The following is a 25,434-nucleotide window of genomic DNA, read 5'->3' as shown; positions in this document are numbered from 1 at the left end:
CGGCAAGCCAAGCGAGACCATAACCTCATGGCCTATGCCAGGGGTGTAACCAGTCCACTTATGCATACCTTTCCTTCATTGGACACTAAACTCTGCTTGTGAAGACCTGTTGAGGCAAGTGAGATTGAAATCAAATTCGATGACTGGCATCCGTGCAAGTGGAGCACTAAGAGCACCATCTGAGTATGATCGTTGCCAGAGCAGCTAACTGGCTTCCGTGTCGCTGGCATGAAATAAGCACCATTCGAGCATGATCATTACCAGCGTCGCCTTACTTGCACCTGTGCCGGTGGTATGTGAAAAAAACATTCAAGCGAGGTTGTTGCCAGTGCCGCTGGACCGGCTACTGTGCAGGTGACACGTAAAAAGCACCATTTGAGCGCGGCCGTTGCCAGTACCGCCTGACTGGCCCTCATGCCGGTGGCACATAAAAGCACCCACTACACTCTCAGAGTGGTTGGCATTGGGAAGGGCATCCAGCTGTAGAAACTCTGCCAGATCAGACTGGAGCCTGGTGCAGCCATCTGGTTCGCTAGTCCTCAGTCAAATCGTCCAACCCATGCTAGCATGAAAAGCAGACGTTAAACGATGATGATGATGATGATGATGATCTACATTAAGGTGGCAATTGGCAGAATCATTTGCATGCCGGTCGAAATGCTTAGCGGAATTTCATCTTCCATTACGTTCTGAGTTCAAATTCCGCCACGGTTGACTTTGCTTTTCATCCTTTTGGGGTCGATTAAAAAAGGTTCAGTTACGCACTGGGGTCAATGTAATCGACTTAATCCCTTTGTCTGTCTTTGTTTGTTCTCTCTATGTTTAGCCTATCCATAAGAAATGCATAATCGTATAAGTAACTGCAGGATCACTCACCAAGCAGATAGTGGAGATGTGGGGTCAAGTTGTTTGACCTTTGAAAGACACAAGAAGAAAGCCTATTGAACATACAGATTTTGCATCTAGACAGGAAGGCAGGGAGGGCATTGTGGGAGAGGTTATAAATCACCACAATGCAAAGGGTTTGCATCCACTTATACACGCATGTATACATACATATTTACACAGACACGATGATGGAGTTGGTGGAGGTGATGGGGTTGCTATTTAAGTGAAATTGGAATCGAAATTGAACCAATCCTATGACTGGCACCCGGCAGTTGCCAGTGCCGCTGGACTGACTCCTGTGCAGGTGGCAAGTAAAGAAACACCGTTTCGACCCTGTGCTTGAGGAGACCTATTGAATCAAGTACATCAACATCAAAAATCAATGGAAATTGTAGTTGTGATCCCTGTGCCGGTGGCACGTAAAAAGCACCATCCAAATGTGGCCGATGCCAGCGCCGCCTTGACTGGCTTCCGTGCTGGTGGTACGTAAAAAGCACCAACCGATCGTGGCCATTGCCAGCCTCACCTGGCACCTGTGCCGGTGGCACATAAAAAGCACCCACTACATTCACGGAGTGGTTGGCGTTAGGAAGGGCATCCAGCCGTAGAAAGAGTGCCAGATCAGACTGGAGCCTGGTGCAGCCTTCTGGCTTCCCAGACCCTGATCGAACCGTCCAACCCATGCTAGCATGGAAAACGGACGTTAACGATGATGATGATGATGATGATGATGATAACATTCCTATAATATTTCACTTTGTTGATGTGCATGGCTTAGTGGTTAGAGTTCTGGGCTCATGGTCGTAATATTATGGTTTCGATTCCTGGACCGGGCGATGCATTGTGCTCTTGAGCAAAGCACTTCATTTCACATCGCTCCAGTTTACTCAGATGGTAAACATGAGTAACCCTGTGAGGGACTGTCATCCCATCCAGGAGGAATATATATATATATAATATATATATATATATATATATATATATATATATATATATAGGCGCAGGAGTGGCTGTGTGGTAAGTAGCTTGCTAACCAACCTCATGGTTCCGGGTTCAGTCCCACTGCGTGGCACCTTGGGCAAGTGTCTTCTGCTATAGCCCCGGGCCGACCAATGCCTTGTGAGTGGATTTAGTAGACGGAAACTGAAAGAAGCCTGTCGTATATATATATATATATATATATATATATATGCATGTATGTATGTATGTGTGTGTTTGTGTGTCTGTGTTTGTCCCCCTAGCATTGCTTGACAACCGATGCTGGTGTGTTTACGTCCCCGTCACTTAGCGGTTCGGCAAAAAGAGACCGATAGAATAAGTACTGGGCTTACAAAGAATAAGTCCCGGGGTCGATTTGTTCGACTAAAGGCGGTGCTCAAGCATGGTCGCAGTCAAATGACTGAAACAAGTAAAAGAGTAAAAGAGTAAAGAGTATGGCCCTGTGCATCTTATTGAATCATGTGAACTAACCATTTTTCACTTTACCTCTCTTTTTCAGGCTGGAGTTGCTGTAATCCCAAATACGATGTTTCAAGTCTCTGATCCAGATCACTCAGACGAAATAACTTTCAAAATTTCGGGTGGACAGCATGCGTTAAACTTCAAAATTGACCCTGATTCTGGAGAGGTCAGTTTTGCTGTGGACTACGATGTCCGAATCATGCCATCGCATGTATTATTAAACATCACTGCTATAGACAAGCCTGGTTTAAACTGCACTGCTCAAGTGGACCTAAACATCGAACCTTTGAACTGGAAACCTTATCTTAACAATTTACCATGGAAACAGACAGTTCCTGAGAACAGTAACTTCAGTGGACGTCCACTCTATATTGTCACTTCTTTCGATGCTGATAAAATGGACCCAGTTTATTTCCGGGCATCGTTTTACCCTTCGACTGGTGCAAGTAAATTCTATCTGAATTATTCCTGTAAGAGTTTTTCTTAATATTATCAGAAAATTTTTCAGTTGTAGTTGTCATCGTCGTCGTCTTCTTCTTCTTCTTCTTCTTCTTCTTCTTCTTCTTCTTCTTCTTCTTCTTCTTCTTCTTCTCTTCTTCTTCTTCTTCTTCTTCTTCTTCTTCTTCTTCTTCTTCTTCTTCTTCTTCTTCTTCTTCTTCTTCTTCTTCTTCTTCTTCCAATCAGGACTCATGCCATTAGCCACAAAGAATAATCTCTAATTCGAGCCTACTCTAAGCTACTAAAAATGCGTGTGGCAACTTGAAGATCCACCCACCACACGCGATAGACTGGCGGTTGCACGGGCGCGAAAGCTACGTTGTTATCCTCATTCCATAAACAGTGGCTTTTAACGGGTGGAGTGTTGAACCATCCTGGGGTACAGAGGATTCGCAATCTAGACTAGGGTCTGAAAGTTTACCACACCATAGTGGGTTACACCATGGTTACTCTGCTTTGTGGCAGAAGTATGAAGAAAGAGTGAGAGTAAGTTGTGGTGAAAGAGTACAGCGGGGTTCACCCCCCCCCCCCACCGGAGACTCATGGAGCTTAAGTGTTTTTGTTCAATAAACACTCGCAATGCCCAGTCTGGGAATCGAAACCGCGTTCTTACGGCCACGAGTCCGCTGCCCTAACCACTGGGCCATTGCACCTCCACACTAGTTGTTGTTGTTTGGCCTTGCAGGGGTACCATGATCGAGCAGACCTATGATTACTGTTATATTTTTATACTGTATCCACTGTGCCCTCCATACACATACACACCGTTAAGACAACAGGGTATGACCGGTGTGAGATTTGGCTGGAGATCAAGTGACCTTGAGGCCTTCATTCATTTAAAAGACTTCATTGTATGCATAGCATTATATATTCCACCTCCAGAAAGTTTTTCTTGTCTATCTCAATTTTACATCAAATACGACACAAATACCAGATGAAAACTAGAGTCAATGTAATTGACTTAAACACCTTTAGTCAAGCAAATCGACCCCAGGACTTATTCTTTGTAAGCCTAGTACTTATTCTATCGGTCTCTTTTGCCGAACCGCTAAGTTACGGGGGAACATAAACACACCAGCATCGGTTGTCAAGTGATGTTGGGGTGACAAATACAGACACGCAAACATATACTCACAAGGCTTTGGTCGGCCCCGAGGCTATAGTAGAAGACACTTGCCCAAGGTTCCACGCAGTGGGACTGAACCCGGAACCATGCGGTTCGTAAGCAAGCAGCAAGCTACTTACCACACAGCCACTCCTACACCTATGATGGTGATGATTAACAATATCTTGGGCAAGTGTCTTCTGCTATAGCCCCGGGCCGACCAATGCCTTGTGAGTGGATTTGGTAGACGGAAACTCAAAGAAGCCTGTCGTATATATATATATATATATATATATATATATATATATATATATATATATATATATATATATATATACATATATATGTATATATATGTATGTACGTGTGTGTATGTGTTTGTGTGTCTGTGTTTGTCCCCCGAGCATTGCTTGACAACCGATGCTGGTGTGTTTACGTCCCCGTCACTTAGCGGTTCGGCAAAAAAAAGAGACCGATAGAATAAGTACTGGGTTTACAAAGAATAAGTCCCGGGGTCGATTCGCTCGACTAGAGGCGGTGCTCCAGCATGGCCGCAGTCAAATGACTGAAACAGGTAAAAGAGAAAGAGAATTTGCCTATTTTTTCTCTTATTTTCTCTTATTATCGTATTTATTGTTGTTACAGCTGGGGCTGTATCCCTTATAACGGGAGAAAAATTGGATTTTGAAACCGAGCCTCGAGAATACACGTTGGAAGTTATTGTGAACGACGGTTCTGTCGACTCGAGAGCAGCTAATCTATCAATCAATGTCATTGATGTCAACGAAGCTCCAGCATTTAAACATGATGTGTACTATGCAGAAACAACTGAACCAAAGGTATGTGAACATCATCATCGTCATCATCACCACCACCACCATCACCACTACCACCATCATCGTCATCATCATCATCATCCCCACCACCACCACCACCACCATCACCAAATATTTTTTCCCTATTACCCCATTTGCATTCTCCCTTTTTGTCTCTTATTTTAATTTACTTATTTTTATTTAACCTCTTTTGATGTCCTTACAAAAATTCCTCACACTGATGAAAATGACAATGCATAAATTTAATTATAATTACTATGACTATAATTTTTTTCTTACATATTTGTATTGTCCTTTGAAACGTGTGTATGTATTGTATCCTATTTTGTATTAAATCCAATTTTTGATTCAACATCTTTTCCTCCTCCATTTTTTTCTATAATTGTTTATGGTATATTTATATCTATAATGATATTTTTCAACTGTATATATATATAGATATATAAATTAACATCTGAAGTAGGATAAAATTTTTCGAAAAAAATTCTATCAATGGCCAGCATATTAAAAAATACCTTTAAAGGTTTAATTTATAAACAATTTATAAGTAAGGGTAAAAGAAAAAATTTCTAATGCCAAAATATGCCGAAAATAGACACTACGCCAATAACCATGTAATTTATCACTACAAGCACGTGTTTCAAAGAAAGCTGAGAGAAATTTCTAAAAAAATCCCGTTATTATCATATCGGACCCGATTTCAGAGTTAGTTCATAAGAACCTTCCCTTCATGAAGGGTATAAGTAAGTATTTCACTTATTCCTGTGTCGCATTTATCACTGATGAAGGGAAGGTTCTTATGAACTAACTCTGAAATCGGGTCCGATATTGTAATAACGGGAATTTTTAGAAATTTCTGTTGGCCTTCTTCGAAATGCGTGCTTGTTAGTGATAAATTACATTGTTATTGACGTAGTGTCTATTTTCGGCATATTTTGGCATTAGAAATTTTTCTTTTGCCCTTACTTATAAATTGTATATATATATATATATATATATGTATATATATATATATATATATTATATATATATATATATAAATCTGACTTCCACAGTAAAAGGGTTAAAATAAGTCTTATATTTTTTTTATTCTTTTACTTTTTCCTCAGAAAGGTTTGGTATTAATGAAATCATCTGCATTTGAAGTGAGTGATCCAGATTTCAACGATGAGTACAACTTCACGGTGGAACCAGGAAATTACAGCAGTTTCTTCAAATTCGATCCTCTCACCAATGATCTCATCACAACTCTCGACTATAATTCCCATATAGTACCACATCATGTGATGCTTACCATCTCGGTCAATGACCGTGGTGGTTTGTCGGACACTGCAACGGTTGACATATCAATCATATCATTGAATAAAGCTCCAGTGGTTACAGGACTTCCCTTGTCATTGATGGTATCAGAGAACACACCTAACAATACTGAGATATATAAAATCAAGGCTGTGGATCCCGATGCTGAAGATACGGTGTTTTACCAAATTGATTATTTGACAGTTGGAGCTTCATCCAAGTTCTTCTTTAATCAGTCCAGTACGTAATTTTTTGACTCCTTCTTATCTCTATTTCTTTCTTATCTTTTGGCATTTTCATTGTCTTGTCCCTTCTTTTCCTTCTCCTTTTCTATCTCTTCCTGCTTGTTCGCCTTTTCCTCCTCCTCTTCTTCTTTCTTTCTCCCTCCCTTCCTCCTTTTTCCTCCTCTCCTTTCTCCTCCTCTTACCTCCTCCTCTTTTCTTCTTCTCAATCTTCTTATTCACTTTCTGTTACATCTGCTCTTCCTTCTTCTTCAGCCTCCTCCACTTCTTTCTCTTCCTCCACCTCTTCCTCCTCTTCCATCCCTTTTTCTTCCTCCTCTTCCACCTCTTCTTCTTCCTCCTCTTCCACCTAATCTTCTTCTGCCTCTTCCACCTATTCTTCTTTCTCCTCTTCCACCTCTCCTTCTTCCTCCTCTTCCACATCTTCCTCCTCCTCTTCCACCTCTTCTTCTTCCTCCTCTTCCTCTTTCTACCTTCTGCTACTCTTCCTCCTCTCTTCTCCCTTCTTCTCTTCTTCCTTCACTTCCCCTCTTACTCTCCTCCTCCTCTTCTTATTCTACCTTCTCCTACTCTTCCTCCTTCTCTTCTCCGCCTTCTCTTTTCCTTTTACTCTTCCTCTCCTCCATTTCGTTTTCACCCTCCTCCTCCAAAGAAAACTTCTATGATTGCCCCATCAACTATCACTATGGGACTAGTAGAATTTTTCTTATTTGCAACCCCCTGAATCAATAATGGTATTATAAAAGTATGAGGCTCCAGTTGCCAATCACATTGTTGTTGTTATTGTTGTTGTTGTCAATGATCAAGGATTTTCAGGCTTGAAAGATCTTCTAATTGTCTCACATTAAATTCCAGCAGCTCTGAACTACCCTCAAAAATGGGAATTTCCATCAGGGGATAAAAATTGATATTTAGAGTAGTTTTGAATGCCGTAATTTTACATTTCTATACTCAGCTTCAGGTGTATTTTCAGTATATATATATATATAGTTTTTGCCATGGTAGATCACTAGCTACTGAATCTTTTTTTTAATTTTCTCTCTGTTTATTTCTGTACTCTTTTGTATCGAAGAGCATAGGCTCGAAATGTAAAAGACTTTCTCACTTCCTGAGTGTTAAACTAACATATATGTTTGTTGTTTACAGATATATACTAAAGGCAGTGCTCCAGCATGGCTGCAGTCAAATAACTGAAACAAGTAAAAGAGTAAAAGATACTATATGTTTATTTATTTGTTTATTTATTTTTTTGCTTTTCTTTTTGTCAAGCTGGAGCAGTCCATGTGTCAGGAAATCTAGATTATGAAATGATGACAGCAAAGGAGTTTACAGTTCGTTTGACAGCGAGTGATGGCCATTTAAATTCTCCGTCATATAACCTGACCATTGTCATCACAGACTCCAATGAACCACCATATTTTACGTCACAGATTTTCTACGTAAAAACTCTTGAAGCAAAGGTATTTATCTCTTCTTATTTGTCCTTCATGTTTCTAGTGTAGGTCCACCCAGTTTTTGGTATACCAGTAGATTTAGGTGGTGAAGTGGCACAATCGTTATTATTATTATTATTATTATTATTATTATTATTATTATTATTATTATTATTATTATTATTATTGAGTGAGAGAGCAGATCATGCCATCAAAGTGACACTGGGGTAAAATATACGAAGCCCAATATACCCATCATGACTACCCGTCTGATAAGGGTACACCAGGCACATGCATCACAACCATATGTGCATGACATGGTGATCTCATATCAAGATAAGCAGCACATGACCTTGCAGGTGGGGCCCAGTTAGAATTTTCTTCTGGTCGAGTAGCCCATCCCGCTCAAAAGGTCCCTGAATAAGGGTTGTTTAAGGATGTTGAACGAACCACCATTATTATTATTATTATTATTATTATTATTATTATTATTATTATTATTATTATAAAGATGTGAAGGTGCATGGCTCAGTGGTTAGAGCGTCGAGCTTACGATCGTGAGGTGGTGAGCTCGAATCCCGGACCAGGCTTCGTGTTGTGTTCTTGAGAAAGACACTTTATTCCACGTTGCTCCAGTTCACTCATCTGTAGAAATGAGTTGCGATGTCACAGGTGCCAAGCTGTATTGGCCCCTTTGCCTTTCCCTTGGATAACACTGGTGTCGTGGAGAGGGGAGGCATGGGTGACTGCCGGTCTTCCATAAAACAACCTTGCCCAGACTTGTGCCTGGGAGGGTAACTTTTTAGGTGCAATCCCACGGTCAGTCATGACCGAAGCGGGTCTCAGCAGCATTATAAAGGTGGTGAGTTGGTTGAATCATTAGTGCATCAGACAAAATACTAAATGGTATTTCTTCCAGTTTTACATTCTGAGTTCAAATTCTGCACAAGTTGGCTTTGAATGTCATCTTTTTGGTGGGGGTCAATGCAATACATACAATATGAGCACTGGGGGTTAATATAATTGTCTAGATACCCCTCGCCCAAAACTTCAGGGGCTGTGCTTATATTAGAAAGAACTATTATTGTTGTAACCGTTTTTTGCCCCAGGTCATGTTTTATTTCTGTCTTTTAGGAAAGAACGGTGTTTACAAACATTATTCCTTTGAATACGATAGAACCTGACCAAGGAGACATCACTCAGTATAAAATTAGCAAAGGTTCGAATCACAGTCTATTTGCAATTAATAGTACAACAGGTGAACTGTACTTTGCCGTCAATTACAGTACTACCACGATGCCAAAGGTTAGCTCAATCAATGTCACAGCATATGATTCGTCAGGATTGAGCAGCACGGCCAGGGTGGATATTGATGTGAAGGCTATGAACCGGGTACCAAAGATAATCAACTTACCACAGACTGTCTATGTTAAAGAAGAAACAAAACCAGGTACAGAATTGTTTCAGGTAGATGTATATGATGCTGACAAGGATGCTGTGTCGTTCAACTTCATCTATTTCCCACCTCAAGGAGCTGTGTGGTTTACATTTGATGATAAAAGTAAGTAGGTCCTTTAATTCTGTTATCGTTGTTGGTGAAAGCATATGGCTCAGTGGTTAGAGCGTCAGGCTCACAATCATGAGATAGTGAGTTCAATTCCTGGACTGGGCTGTGTGTTGTATTCTTAAGCAAGATACTTTATTTCACGTTGCTCCAGTTCACTTAGCTGTAGAAATGAGTTGTGATGTCACTGGTGCCAAGCTGTATCGGCCCCTTTGCCTTTGCCTTGGATAACATGGAGTCTGGAGTCTTTCGTCTACTTGGGGTCAAACGGTCAGGGTGCAGCTGAGGTCGATCATCGCATCAATGCTGCTCGATCTGCCTTTGGACGCGGTGTCGGTGGGACCGAAGGGAGATCTCATCGGTGACCAAAGGGCGAATATATTAGGCCGTCCTTCGTACAGTACTTCTCTATGGCTGTGAAACGTGACCTATATGGGTGGTCGATCAACGAAGGCTGGAAGTCTTTGACAATGACTGCCTCCGGTGCATTCTTCGCTGCCGTCGGGTGGATCGAGTTCCCACCGCCAATCTCCGACTTCGCCTGTCTCTGCGGCCCCTTCCATCTGTCCTTCTGCAACGGCGCTTGCGGTGGTTTGACCTTGCATGTAGGCGTCCGGTGGGTGAACTGAGCCGTGATGTCCTTCTCTCAACTCCACTTCCCAACTGGCGGAAATGCGCGGGCGGGCAGCTGAAAACCTGGGCTATGACGATCAAGGAGGACCTCTCCGTGCTCACGGGTCCGCAGGTGGTCGGCCTGCGCCGATGGAACCGTGACTGGCTCGCTATCTCCAGTGAACTGGCACAGGGCCGTCGTGCGTGGGCTGCCATGGTTCGTGATGCCTCGAGGGTGGTAGAAGAAGCCGACTCAACCCGCCCAGGGTGAATGTCGCCACAAGTACAAGTAAGTAAGTACATGGGTGGCATGGAGAAGGGAGGCTGATATGTATGGCCAACTGTTAGCCTTCTGTAAATAACCTCACCCAGACTTGAGCCTTGGAGGGGAACATTCTAGGTTCAATCCCATGGTCATTCATGACCAAAGGGGATCTTTACCTTTACTTTATTGTCATTGATATTCTTGCTGTTGTAGTTGCAAATGCATTACAGCCATGATGGCAAATGAATATTTATATATCCTATTTCTTTGTTGTGTTAGCAGGCTGTGATCATTTGAGGAAGATTTGATTGCTATTACTAGCAAGACAAATAACAGGAGACAGTCTAGCGGCACTGGCAACAACTTTGCTCAAATATTTTTTCCCGTGCCACCGACGTTTTTACGTGGCACCAGCACGGAAGCCAGTCAGCTGCTCTGGCAACGACCACGCTCGGATGGTGCACCTAGTGCTCCACTGGCACGGGTGCCAATTTTCATAATTAAATGTCATTACGACTGGTGTGGGTGCTGGTGCCGTGTAATAACTATTGGGGATGGTGACACGTAAAAAGTACCCAGTACATTTTGTGGAGTGGTTTGTGTTAGAAAGAGATTCCAGACATAAAAATCAAACCAAATCAGACTAGGAAATCTGGGGTGGACCCTGGCCTTGGTACTTCCTGTCAAGCTGGTATGGAAAATGGACATTAAATGAAATAATGATATACTTACATATAGGTATATAATGTATGTATACAGTGTTTACTCTTCATATTACAGGTAGAAAGCTATTTACAGCGGCTGACCAAATGCTTAACTACGAAGCTATGTCTGATGTTAGCTTTATACTTTCTGTATCTGTGAACGATGGCAAGTCCCATTCAGATTTCTCCAATCTTACCTTGCAAATTGTTGATGTAAACGAAGCTCCACACTTCTATTCTCGCCTGTATTTTATTGATGTTGTTGAAAGCAAGGTGAGTAGAACATCCCCTTGCATGCCACCACCTTTTTTTTTCAATGTTGTTAGGATGAGTTCAACAGTTGTGTTTGAAATTAAATAAACTCAATGGTTTAATATCTTTTATCTGTTATCTTCTGCTTTGTTTCAATCATCTGACTGTGACCATGCTGGGGCACTGCCTTGAAGAATTCTTAATCGAATGACTTGACCCCAGCACTTACTTTTCTTTAAGCCTGGTATTTATTCTCTCAATTTATTTTGCCAAATTACTAAGTTACAGGGATGTAAACACATCAATACCAGTTGTCAAGCAGTGATGGGTGGACAATCACAGACACATAAAAGACTTACAGATACACAAGCGTGCATATATATATTATATATATATATATATATATATATATATGTATGTATATGTATATTATATATATATATATATATATATATATCTATATATATATATTATATGTGTGGGAGGTGCAATGGCCCAGTGGTTAGGGAAGCGGATTCGCGGTTTCGATTCCCAGACCGGGCGTTGTGAGTGTTTATTGAGCGAAAACACCTAAAAGCTCCACGATGCTCCGGCAGGGGTGGTGGTGATCCCTGCTGTACTCTTTCACCACAACTTTCTCTCACTCTTACTTCCTGTTTCTGTTGTACCTGTATTTCAAGGGGCCGGCCTTGTCACTCTCTGTGTCACGCTGAATATCCCTCGAGACTACGTTAAGGGTACCCTGTTGTGGAGTGCTCAGCCCTTACACGTTATTTCACGAGCAGGCTGTTCCGTTGATTCGGATCAACCGGAACCTTCATCGTCGTAACCGACGGAGTGCTTCCATTAAAATATATATATATATATATATATATATATATAATATATAAATAATATTAGGGAGTATGGTTTTACTCTCTAATTTAATTTATATATAATATATATATATATATATATATATATATATATATAGTCATATATAATCTGTATATTATATATATATATGAGGTGATTAAAATCAAATAAGCAACAAGGATATCCAGAGGTAAGCATTGCGATCGTTTCATGCAACTCCATTTAATTGAACAATGCAATCATTTCATTACTTCAATTTAAAATGTAGAGCAATCTTCAGTTGCACAAAGACATAGAATTTAATTAAATTAGAAGGACCCTTCTCTCTTGACATGAGTTCCCTTCCTCAAATGCTCCTGTCCTTTTCATAATCCCTTGTCTTGCGAGTTATTTGGTGACCCTGCCAGTGCTGGTGCCACATAAAACGCATCCAGTTCACACTGTGAAGTGTTTTGGCATTTGGAAGGGCATCCAGCTGTAAAAAATGATACCAAAGCAGTCAGAGTAGCATAGGGAGGTTTTTCTACCTGGCCAGCTCCTGTGAACAATCGTACCCATGCATGTCTGGAAGATGGGTGTTAAATGATGATGATGGCATGTGTGTGTGTGTGTGTGTGTGTGTGTGTGTGTGCATGGTGGTGTCTTGTGATGTGATGTGTTGTGGTATGGTGGTGTAAGGTGAGCTGGCAGAATCGTTAGCACGCCGGACGAAATGCGTAGCCGTATTTCGTCTGCCGTTACGTTCTGAGTTCAAATTCCGCCGAGGTCGACTTTGCCTTTCATCCTTTCGGGGTCGATTAAATAAGTACCAGTTACGCACTGGGGTCGATGTAATCGACTTAATACCTTTGTCTGTCCTTGTTTGTCCCCTCTGTGTTTAGCCCCTTGTGGGTAATAAAGAAATAGGTGTAAGGTGAGCTGGCAGACGCGTTAGCACGCCGGGCGAAATGCTTAGCGGTATTTCGTCTGCCGCTACGTTCTGAGTTCAAATTCCGCCGAGGTTGACTTTGTCTTTCATCCTTTCGTTTCGGGGTCGATTAAATAAGTACCAGTTACTCACTGGGGTCGATGCAATCGACTTAATCCGTTTGTCTGTCCTTGTTTGTCCCCTCTGTGTTTAGCCCCTTGTGGGTAGTAAAGAAATAGGTGTAAGGTGCAGTGGTGTGTGGTGTGGTGTGAGGGTGTTGGGAGGTGGAGGCAATACACACACACACAGATATATGTTGGTGCGTGTGTCATTGTGTCTGTGTTTGTCTCCTATTAGAGCTTGACAACAGGTGCTGGTGTGTTTACATTCCTATGACATAGCAGTCCAGCAAAACAGTGGGACTGAACCTGAAACCATGCGGTTGGGAAGCAAACTTCTTACCACACAGCCATACCTGCAATTAACATATGCTCATATAAGAACATTAAATGATTATTTCGTTTTTGGATTTGGTTTGCAAGATTCTTTATATGAGTTCGTGTGTTGAAGCATATTTTTTTGTGTCTGGGGAGAGTCATTTTCTTTTTGTGCCTTATTATGTAACACACTCACCGGTAAAATTTCCACTTTTTGCTTTTTTTCCTTATTTTAATTTTTTTATTTATTTATTTTATTTTGTGTGTGTTACATTATAAGGCACAAAAAGAAAATGACTCTCCCCAGACACAACAAATTAAATTATTATTTTGTGTTTGAATTGTTGATGACAAGTGATTCTGATAAATTAAGACTCTGCTCTTTATATTGTATATTTAACAGGGTGGAACTGTGTTGCCGATGTATGTACAATTTAAAGTAATTGATCCGGACATCAATGACACCTACCACTTCAGTATGATGAGTTCAGATAACAGCAGCTGGTTTTCTATAGATCCAATCACTGGAAATATAAGTTTTGCTATCGATTATAATGTCAGGTAATGCAATGTTCAATAACTATTATAGTGTCCTAAATTTCTCTGTATGGACGAGAATTTGTATACGTATATATGTGTACATGGGCATGTATATATGTATGTTTATATGTATATGTGTGAAGGCGCATGGCTCAGTGGTTAGAGCGTCGAGCTTATGATCGTGAGGTTGTGAGTTCGAATATCGGACTGGGCTGTGTGTTGTGTTCTTGAGCAAGACACTTTATTTCACGTTGCTCCATATCACTCAGCAGTAGAAATTAGTTGCGACGTCACAGGTGCAAGCTGTATCGGCCCCTTTTGCCTTTCCCTTGGATAACATCTGTGGTATGGAGAGAGAGGAGGCTGGTATGCATGGGCGACTGCTGGTCTTCCATAAACAGCCTTGCCCGGACTTGTGCCTGGAGGGCAACATATACATGAGACCGAAGGAGGTCTCATGTATATGTGTAGTGAAGATGTGTGGCTTAGCTGTTAGGGTATTCAGCTCACGATCATATGGTCATAAGTTCGATTCCCAGTGATGTGTTGAGTCCTTGAGCAAGACACTTTATCTCATCTTGCTCCAGTCCAATCAGCTGGCAAAAATGACTTGCACTTGTATTTCAAAGGGCCAGTCATGACACATTCTGTGTAACACTGAATCTCCCTGAAAACTATGTTAAGGGTACATGTGTCTGTGGAATGCTCAACCACTTGCACGTTAATTTCATGAGCAGGCTGTTCCATTTATTGTGTCAACTAGAATCGTCGTTGTCGTAACTAATGGAGTCCCAGCTAATGCATGTATCATGTATATGTAGATTATGTGTAAATATGTGTACATTTATATATATATATATATATATATAGATATACATACACATATATACATATATATGTGTTATATATATTATATATATATATAATATAATATATATATATATATATATTTAAGTAGATAAATGAATTATCTTATACGGATAATTCGAAGATAACCGATACCTGGGTAGCAAACTCACAACAGAAAGACCACGGTTGAAGTTTCGACGACAATAGGGCATATACTCCGTGCCTTAGTGCGGAAATTTGAAGTTTACTTTAATATAATAAGTATAGGAAAGAATGGAGCTGAACGAAGATTTAACAAAATTCCTTTATTTTATTTTCGACATATGTTTCGAAGTCTGCAAAATCCCTAATTCCTAATAAATAAGGAGTCCATTATGCAGCTTTCTCTTCAAGAAAATCCAGGAACTTCATAGCTATGGGCTTCCTCGTGAGCAGTCATCTAAAAACTTGTGCATTTTGTTGGCAAAAGAAGTTCCTGGATTTTCCTGAAGAGAAAGCTGCATAATGGACTCCTTATTCATTCGGAATTAGGGATTTTGCAGACTTCGAAACATATGTCGAAATAAAATAAAGGAATTTTGTTAAATCTTCGTTCAGCTCCATTCTTTCCTATACTTATTATATAAATATATACATATATATATGTAATATGTCGATATTTATATACATGCACATATATTCATATATATATACATATATCTACTATATATACTATATATATATATATATATATATATATATAATATATATATATATATAACATAGATATATATATACATAGCTCTATAATATACTGATATATATATATATATATATATATATATATATATATATATGATAAGACTGGAGCCTGGTGCAGCCTTCTGGCTTCCCAGATCCCCGGTCGAACCGTCCAACCCATGCTAGCATGGAGAACGGACGTTAAACGATGATGATGATATGATGATGATATATATATATATATATATTAATATATATATATATTATATATATATATATATCAGAAAGTAATAAATGTAGAAATAGCATTTAATAAAAACATTTTATCTGTAAAAATCAAGTATGGTCCCTTACAGCTGTTACGATTAAATAGCAATTATTAAAATCATTGTATTAGACAAAATCTCTTCAGAGCGGTAGAAAAAGGGTATGCCATTAGGCTTTTATGTGTTGTATTCTAGAATCATCGCAGCAGACTCAGTGAATCACCATAGAAGTCTGATGTGACGAGTCTAAAATATAATACATATATCGTTTTCCTACTGCTCTATTGCTATTTAATCTTTTAAGCTTAATTGAAACAGCTGTAAGGGACTGTGTTTGATTTTTGCGAATAATAATTTTTTATTAAAAGCTATATCTGTATTTTCTTATTTTCTTTTGAATGACAATAAACCATGATTTATATATAAACCCATTGTTTTATGAATATTATTATTCACAACAAATATTAGGTATTGAACCAGGAATTATTGGATAATACCATCCCTTAATGAGGCTAATTTCGCTTCTAATTGAATATATATATATATATATATATATATATATATATATTTATAATATATTAATATATCAAAGGGTAATAAGAAATATTAGAATATCCATTACCAGTGGCCTAGCGTGTAAAAATTTAGTCTATAAAATGTTTTTTATTTTCCATTCCCTTCGAAATTTTATTCCCAATAGTGGTTTAGAATTTAACTGTCCTCTCTAGCGTGCAGGGAGTCCTATGATGGATACCTCTTATGTGTTTAAATGTACACTGTATTTATTTATATATATGTGTGTGTGTGTGTGTTTGTGTGTGTGTACATACATACATACATACATATATATATATATATATATATATATATATTAGAAGAAATAAGGTACTCAGAAATCTGGATGGTTTTGTATTTACAGATTTTTATTATTATGTCACCTGTTTTTATAAATAATATATTAGTGCTTGCCTCCACCCTAGTAGATTCTTCAGATTGAAGAATCCACTAGAGTGGATGCAAGCACTAATATATGATTTATAAAAACATGTAGCATGTCTGTAAATACAAAATCATCCAGATTTCTGAGTACCTTATTTCTTCTCATATATAACACCTGTACAACATCTCCAAACCTTCTAATATATATATATATATAAATTAAAGATTAATAGAGAAGATGGAGTATAAAAAATGATTTATTAGCACAACAGTTGTTTCAGTTCATGTTGCAAAACTCCCTTTCGGGACACAGCACTTCTTGATACACCAAACATCTCGGCTGTTTTCGTTATGCTAGCACCTGCCATATGAGCACCAACAATTTGCCCTCTTTGAAAGTCCGATAGATCTGTCATTTTAATGAATTCTAATTACCTTTTTCTCATGATGTCTGAAAAGAAACAGCAATTTTAGTAAAACATATTAAGTAACATAATAATAAATAAAAAAAACATAAAAATAAACAAGCTTTTGACGGTTTTATAGATATTTCAAAATTATGATGCTGTGATGCTAGGTGTTTCCATTATCTTGTTCAACCCCTGTATATATATATGTGGGTGTATGATTTTTTTAATTATAGACTCCACCCTTCAAATATATTTCTGGTTGTTGCTGTGAAAGACAGGCATAATCTGCAGGACACCACTTTGGTCAATGTTACAGTTCATTCAATTAATAATGCACCACGGATTGTTCACCTACCACCAGTCATTTCTTTACCAGAAAACCATCCAGCAGAAATGGAGGTTCTTGCAATACAAGTCCAGGACAATGATCCTTGGGATGAATTTCTTTACAAAATCAAAATTTCACCCGTGGATGGAATAACGAGATTTTACTTGAACCAGACGAGTAAGTTTATTTTGAAAGTCTCACATTCGTTTTTCTTATCCTCGATAGCACCATTAACTAAGAATTGGTATATATTTGGGCATTTAATTTTTAAAATTCTAATTTTCAGACCTATGTTCCAAACTTTTAGCCTTGTAATAATATATTGCAAATTAAATAACATTTTGGTCATTTAATATGAAAATTCTAATTTTCAGACCTGTGTTCCAAACTTTGTTCAAAACTACTATGATATTTTGACTCATTGACTAATGAAGAAAATTCAGCTGCGAATATTCGAATATTCTGTGTATTGTGTCTTTGTCTATATTTCCCGACCATTAAGTTTTCTGTCTAGTTTCCCATTTGTTCAGCTTTCGTCTTTCTCTATCTAACTTTTTCTCCTTGTGTTCTGACTGTTCAGCACTTTATATATATATATATATAGATATATATATATATATATATATATATATATATAGATATATATAAATGTAGCAATTTCATCACACACAACATGGACAAAATTTCTTCTTAAGAAAATATATATGTTCAAATAAGTAAAACATAATATCATGAATAGCGATACTGAAACCGGTTGATATATTAAAAATTATATTAAAACTATGTAAGTGTGCGTATTTCCTTTTTTAATTTCTTATATATATATATATATAATTATATATATATATATATATATATATATATATATATATATATATATATATATATATTATGCAGCATGGAATTTTGTCAGGTTGTGGTTTCAAAGCGATGAAAATATTTTGACAAATTAAATTTAAATGTTGAAGTGAATCTAATGGTTTCTGTGTGTTTTTAAATGGCTTATAAACACCTTCCATGCTGCAATTATTTTTGTTTCGGCACACGATCTCAGATCAAGTCACTTGCTATGCAAGTACATCTCCGTAATATATACATATATATAATACTAAGTTTCCACTGTTTGTTATAGGTGGCTTTTTGTATTTATCATCTGGACATAAACTTGATTATGAGACAGCTCCTTTCAAAAACTATAGTCTAGTTATTGTTGTCTCAGACGGTCACGTTGACTCAAAACCATGCAATCTGACCATTGAAATCATAGATGTCAATGAAGCTCCTGAGTTTACAGAGAGTATCTATTACATAAGCGCCAACGAGGGATCGGTGAGTAATTTTCACTTCAGTTTATATAGAATACTTGATATAGGCATGGCTGTGTGGTTAAGAAACTTGCTTTGCAACCATGTGGATTTTTGGTTCAGTCCCACTGCATGGCACCTTGGGGAAGTTCCTTTTACTATAGCCCTAGGATGACCAATGCCTCATGAGTGAATTTCGTAGGCAGAAGCTGTGTGGAAGCCCAGTTTCCACATATATTAAGGTGGCGAGCTGGCAGAAATGTTAACATGCTGGGCGAATGCTTTGCGGTATTTTGTCTGCTGCTACGTTCTGAGTTCAAATTCCACCCGATGTCGACTTTGCCTTTCATCCTTTTGAGGTCGATTAAATAAGTACCAGTTACACACTGGGGTCAATATAATCGACTTAATCCGTTTGTCTGTTCTCGTTTGTCCCCTCTGTGTGTAGCCCCTGTCTATCTGTCTGTCTATCTATCTATCTGTCTGTCTGTCTGTCTGTCTGTCTGTCTATCTATCTGCCTGTCTGTCTCTCTATCTATCTATCTATCTATCTATCTCTCTCTCTCTCTCTATCTATCTATCTATCTATCTATCTGTCTGTCTGTCTGTCTGTCTGTCTGTCTGTCTGTCTGTCTATCTATCTATCTATCTGTCTGTCTGTCTGTCTGTCTGTCTGTCTGTCTATCTATCTATCTATCTATCTATCTATCTATCTATCTGTCTGTCTGTCTATCAATCAGTCTGTGTGTCTGTCTGCCTCTCTTTCTCTCTCTTTCTCTTTCTCTCTCTCTCTCACTCTCTCTCTCTCTCTCTCTCTCTCTCTCTCTCTCTCTCTCTACACACACACACACTCGCTAGGCTTCTACACAGTCTCAGTCTGCTAAATTTACTCACAAGGTGTTGGCAGGCCTGAGGCTATAACAGAAGACATTTGTCCCAAGGTACTGCGGTACTGCACAACAGGACTGAACTCAAAACCACACAGTTGCAAAAGTGAGCATTTTAACCACACGACCATGCCTACACTTTCTATACCCCTACCTTAATTTTCCTTCCATAATCTCTCTCCTCAATTATTCGCCATTCCTCTCAAAATCCTTCTGTCTCTTTCCAGCCAGGGACTGTTCTTCAAGAAAGCCACGTGGTGCAAGCCTTTGATGAAGATGCTGATGATGCCATCGTCTACAGCATAGGTTCAAAGGACGGCAATGCCACAATGTTCAGCATCAACCGAACCTCGGGTCTTCTCAGTTTCGCTGTCAACTACGACTGTACCATGATGCCCCACTACATCACCTTATGGGTTCTGGCCAAAGACACTAAGGGCTTGGTGGGTCGAGCTGAAGTGAGGATCTTGGTCAGTCACTTGAACCGGATCCCGAAGGTGAAGAATCTTCCAGCTTTGATAACAGTCCCAGAGAATATCAGTCCACGTCTGCTCTATACGTTACTCCTTCACGATCCGGACCCAAATGATCCAGCTTTCTTTGTAGCCACCTTTACTCCGGCTTTCGGAATGGAAACATTTCATGTTGATACTGGAAGTAAGTAACAAACCACTTTAGAAGCTGATGCGTAAAAATCATTGAAGATGATGATGATGATGATGATGATGACGATAGTGGTGGTTGTGGTTGTGATAGTGGTGGTGAATGGTGGTGCTAGTGGTTATGACAGTGGTGGTTGTAGCTGTGGTGGTGGTGGTGGTGGTGGTGGTGATAGTGACAGTGGTGGTGCTGGTGCTGGTGGTGCTTTTATGTGCCGCCAGCACGGATACCTTTTGTGTGACACCAGTGTCTGCCATGACTAACCACTAACCACTGAGCCCTGTGCCTCCATGCTGTGACCATATGGTATGTGACTAACCAATATGGGCTGTCGCTCCAGCTGGATCTCAGAAAGAAGAGCACAATATGCAGGCCAAAGCTCAGAAAATTGAGGAACATGACCAAACATCAAAACAATGGAGAAAATTCCTTTTGGTATTTCTTCCACATCTTTACAATCTGAGTTCAAATCTCTCTGAGGTCAACTTTGCCTTTTATCCTCTCAAAGTTGATACTACTTACTTGTACTTGTGGCGACATTCACCCTGGGCGGGTTGAGTCGGCTTCTTCCACCTTGGAAGAAGTTTCGTGGGAATATGTGGATTACACAAGCGATCCCCAATAATCCCGCATGTAGAGACATCCTGTTACCGCAGATTGTCCGCAGACGCAGGGACAGAACGACCGAGGAGCCGCCAGTTGCTGAAGCAGACACTCCGAGGATTTTCACCAGAGCCCCGTCTGCCGGGTTGTGGCCCTAATACCACTTAGTGTCAGACCAATCCACCTTGGGTGGCCCCACCAGGAACCGAAGTTCCCAATGGCATGGCTCTGATACTACCTGTTACCAGTGTCCCCACCATGTTGAAGAGGGGATGGACTTTGGGGATGCCTCAAAGTTGATAAATAAAACACCACTCATGTATTGGGGGTCTATGGGATTGACAAACCACTCACCCTCAAAATGTGTGGCTTTGTGTCTTTGTTAAAAACTGTTATTTATTCCCCCTGTGTCAAAATACTTTCTCTACTTCTCCACCAGGTGGTGCTGTCACTTTAAAAGAAGGACAAAAGTTGAATTATGAGTTCTGCGACATGTATGTGATAACGATCACTGTATATGATGGCCACAATCATTCAGTTCCCGAAAACTTTACCATTATCATAGAAAATATCAACGAGGCCCCTTATTTCCTGATGTCACGTTATTACATTACGGCTCCAGAAGGCTCTGTAAGTACAAACAGATTTTCTGTGATAAGTTTTGCATGTATTTTAATATTATGCATTTTGTCAGGCAGAAAACTAGCAAAATTGATAGCGTGTTGGACAAAATGCCTAGTGGCATTTGTTCTGGATCTTAACGTCCTGAGTTCAAATTCCACCCAAACTAACTTTGTCTTTCATCCTTTGGGGCTGATAATTCATGCAAAAACAATAAAATAATGGGCTCGTTAGGTTAAGTTTTATTTTGGGGTGGGGGCACTAGGAATGTGGCTATCTCCTTCGCATTCATATATTAACAGTTTAGATCTTAATTATAAAACGATATGAAGAAATTATTCTATGCTAATTTAGTTAATTTTGTCAAGCTCCCTTTTCAGTTTGTAAGATAGAAATTTAAATGTAATAAAATGTTTTAAAAGAAATTTAAAGTACCTACGTGCTAACTGTAAACCTACTTTTGGGCCACCCTGTATATTATAAAATTGATATTGTATAGCTCTGTTATCTTATATATTATCTTATATAACAATATCTTTTAGCCCTGATATGTAATATATCATAAAATTAGTATGACATACCCAGCTATTTAATATTCTTTAATATTGGTATATTCTTCCCTGTTTTCATTTTTACTATTATTTTCTTTCTGCCAAGAGGCTGCGACTTTACTACCGGATCCTTCACTGGAGGTTCAAGACCCAGACAGGAATGATTCTGTGACTTTTTCATTGGCGGGTAACAAATACAGTCAGAGATTTGCCATCCACCTCAATACGGGTATCTTAAGCTATGCCGTTGATTATGACGTTGACAGAAATGCTATGCCCAGCATTGAGACCATCAAAATATATGCGACAGACAAAGGAGGTTTGCAAGCTGCGACTGAAATTCAAATCCGCATCACTGATGTCAATGACAATGCACCAGTTTTCAACCAATCAAGTTACACGATTTTTGTACAGATCACGGATCCAGTCGGCTCCCGATACCTTACGGTTCATGCGACAGATTTTGATCAGAAACGCAATGCAGAGATACAGTATGCTATGGACGATTTTAAAAACCTAAAATATTTTGGGATTAGTGAAACTGGAGATGTATATCTAAAGAATCCTTTGAGATATGATAACTCTGGGGACATGAGGTTTTTGATAATGGCTACAGACAAAGGGATCCCTGCTCTGTCGTCTGTGGCCATGCTGACCGTCATTCTTCAGGAACTTCCGAGTAATGTCACATTTTATATGGAGAGGGGCAATGAATCAATGACCCCGCAAATGATGGTGGAGAGAGCAGGTCAAACGACTCAGCTGAAAGATTTGTCCTGGTTTGGTGCCATTCTGCTTCTGCTAGCTTTCCTTCAAGTGATTGGTGTCTTGGTTCTCTATCGGTGGTTGTCCAAGAGATGCTGGAGACGAAATCCGAAAACGGGAAAAGAAATCGAGGAAAAAGAAATTGCAGAAGAAAAGAATGTCCCAGCCAGGTAAATTTAGAGAGAGAGAGAGAGAGAGAGAAGAGAGAATAGGAGAGAGAGACTGTATGTATGCCTCTGTGTGTGTGTGTGTGTGTGGTGTGTGTGTGTGTGTGTGTGTGTGTGTGTGTGTGAATGAGTAAGAAGGTTAGTAATATATATCTGGAAAGAAAAATCGAGAGAGAGAAAGAGAAAAAGAAAGAGTATATGTGAGTGGGAGTGTGTGTGTGTGTGAGACTGTGTGGGAGTGTGTGCGTGTATGTGTGTGTGTGACTGTGCGTGTGTGTGTGTGTGTGTGTATGAATGTATGAATGAATAGGAAGGTTAGCATTATATATCTGGAAATAGAAACAGAGAGAGACAGATAGAGAGAAAGCGAGAGAGACAGAGAAAGAGCGAAAATGAGTGTATATGTGTGGAAGCGTGTTTGTGTGTGTGTGTGGGGGTAGAGTGTGATGTGTGCTTGTGTGTGTTAAAAGCAAAATAGACTAGGAATAATGTGATATAAAAGAGAGAATAAAGAAAGAGTCAAAACAGTGAGAGAGAGAGAGAGAATGGGAGAAAGCACAAGCTTAAAAAAGGGAGTGAGTAAAAGAAATAGAGAGAGAGAGAGAGAGAGAGAGAGAGTAAATATGAGATATTAAAAGCGAAACCAAATATGAGAGAGGGAGGAGGGGAAAAAACTTGAAAATCTTTATCAAAAATATCTCATTTGAAATCAATATTTTTCTAAACAGGAATAAGTCACAGAAAATGAACTTAGTTTCCAAATGAATTAGTTGTGTGGGCAGTTTCAATCATCATCATCATCATCATCATCATCGTCGTCGTCATCATCATCATCATCATCATCATCATCATCATCATCATCATCATCATCGTCATCATCATCATCATTTAACGTTCGCTTTCCATGCAAGTATCCGTTGGACGATTTGACTGAGGACTGGCGAACCTGATGGCTGCGCCAGGCTCCAATCTTGATCTGGCAGAGTTTCTACAGCTGGATGCCCTTCCTAACGCCAACCACTCCGAGAGTGTAGTGGGTGCTTTTTACGTGCCACCGGCACAAGGGCCAGTCTGGCAGTACTGGCAATGGCCATGCTTGGAATGGTGTTTTTTTACATGCCACCTGCACAGGAGTTAGTCCAGCTGCACTGGCAACAACCTCACTCGAATGTTTTGTTCAGGTGCCACCGGCACAAGTGCTAGTAAGGCGGCAAGTTGGCCGAACCGTTAGCACGCCGGGCGAAATGCGTAGCCGTATTTTGTCTGCCGTTACGTTCTGAGTTCAAATTCCACCGAGGTCGACTTTGCCTTTCATCCTTTCGGGGTTGATAAATTAAGTACCAGTTACGCAATGGAGTCGATATAATCGACTTAATGTGTGTCTGTCCTTGTTTGTCCCCTCTGTGTTTAGCCCCTTGTGGGTAGTAAAGAAATATGTATTTCGTCTGCTGTTACGTTCTGAGTTCAAATTCTGCTGTGGTCGACTTTGCCTTTCATCCTTTCAGGGTTGATTAAATAAGTACCAGTTACGCACTGGGGTCGATATAATCGACTTAATCCCTTTGGCTGTCCTTGTTTGTCTTCTCTGTGTTTAGCCCCTTGTGGGTAGTAAAGAAATAGGCACAAGTGCCAGTAAAGTGACGCTGGTAACGATCACGCTCAAATGGAGCTTTTTACATGCCACCGGCACGGTATGTGCCGCTCTTATATTATTGTCTGCACTTCCAGCTAGTAATGCCCCTTCCAAAGCAAGATCTTAACAGTTATCCTAAAATATGAAACTCCATATTTATCAAGATTAATGGGGAATCCAGTGAGATGTGGTTCGAGTGGTGTGTGAGGTATGTGATGGAGGAGGAAGTAAAGGGTGAGATGATTGCAGAGGAAAAGAGTTAGGTTTCTAACAATACCAGGGTCAGGTGAATCAGGAAGTGGGTAATAGCCAGGTCAAGTGCTATAGCCCGAACTAGGACTGTTGGCAATTATTATACATCATAACCAGAAATATATTGCTTGACAATGTAAAAATATAACCACTTCATTGTTATATAGAGTGTGTTTCTTTTTCTGGCTTATAGGCAATTAACTCATAATTAACACAAGCACACATAACACACGTATACATTATATACACACATATGCGTGCACACTTGCACACATCATAAACATATATGTGCGTATGTATGTATGTATGTATGTATGTCATTATTCAGTTTTATTTCAAGATTTCCTGCCAATAGAGAAAGAGCCGGTTTCTAACCTAGATCCAAGGTTTCTTCATTGGAATCTCAGCAAAATCAAAAGGGGATTTGTGCATGTATTTATGTATGTATGTATGTATGTATGTATGTATGTATGTATGTATGTATGTATGTATAAATGTATGTATGTATTTATTTATGCATGTATGTATGTATGTATGTATGTATGTATTCTCATTTGTAGGTGCAGGAGTGGCTGTGTGGT

The 25,434-nt window shown here is 39.5% G+C and overlaps 1 protein-coding gene across 1 annotated transcript in view; it reads left to right on the top strand.

Moving 5' to 3' along the window:
• The window catches only part of LOC115223649 (cadherin-23-like), a 50,181-nt gene that overhangs the window by 21,149 nt on the left and 3,598 nt on the right, over positions 1–25,434 (top strand). The window contains exons 10-21 of the mRNA XM_036512476.1: positions 2,387–2,819; positions 4,598–4,791; positions 5,898–6,327; positions 7,599–7,789; positions 8,897–9,323; positions 10,984–11,180; positions 13,762–13,919; positions 17,316–17,587; positions 18,543–18,739; positions 19,829–20,258; positions 21,304–21,494; positions 22,145–22,971. Of these exons, the coding sequence (XP_036368369.1) occupies positions 2,387–2,819; positions 4,598–4,791; positions 5,898–6,327; positions 7,599–7,789; positions 8,897–9,323; positions 10,984–11,180; positions 13,762–13,919; positions 17,316–17,587; positions 18,543–18,739; positions 19,829–20,258; positions 21,304–21,494; positions 22,145–22,971 (3,947 nt within the window). The remainder of the gene's footprint in view (positions 1–2,386; positions 2,820–4,597; positions 4,792–5,897; positions 6,328–7,598; positions 7,790–8,896; positions 9,324–10,983; positions 11,181–13,761; positions 13,920–17,315; positions 17,588–18,542; positions 18,740–19,828; positions 20,259–21,303; positions 21,495–22,144; positions 22,972–25,434) is intronic.

The sequence above is a fragment of the Octopus sinensis genome, linkage group LG23, assembly GCF_006345805.1.
Source record: "Octopus sinensis linkage group LG23, ASM634580v1, whole genome shotgun sequence".
In the NCBI taxonomy this organism is placed as follows: Eukaryota; Metazoa; Mollusca; class Cephalopoda; order Octopoda; family Octopodidae; genus Octopus; species Octopus sinensis.
Note: the sequence above shows the minus strand (reverse complement) of the source record. Positions and strands in the feature narration are given on the sequence as shown.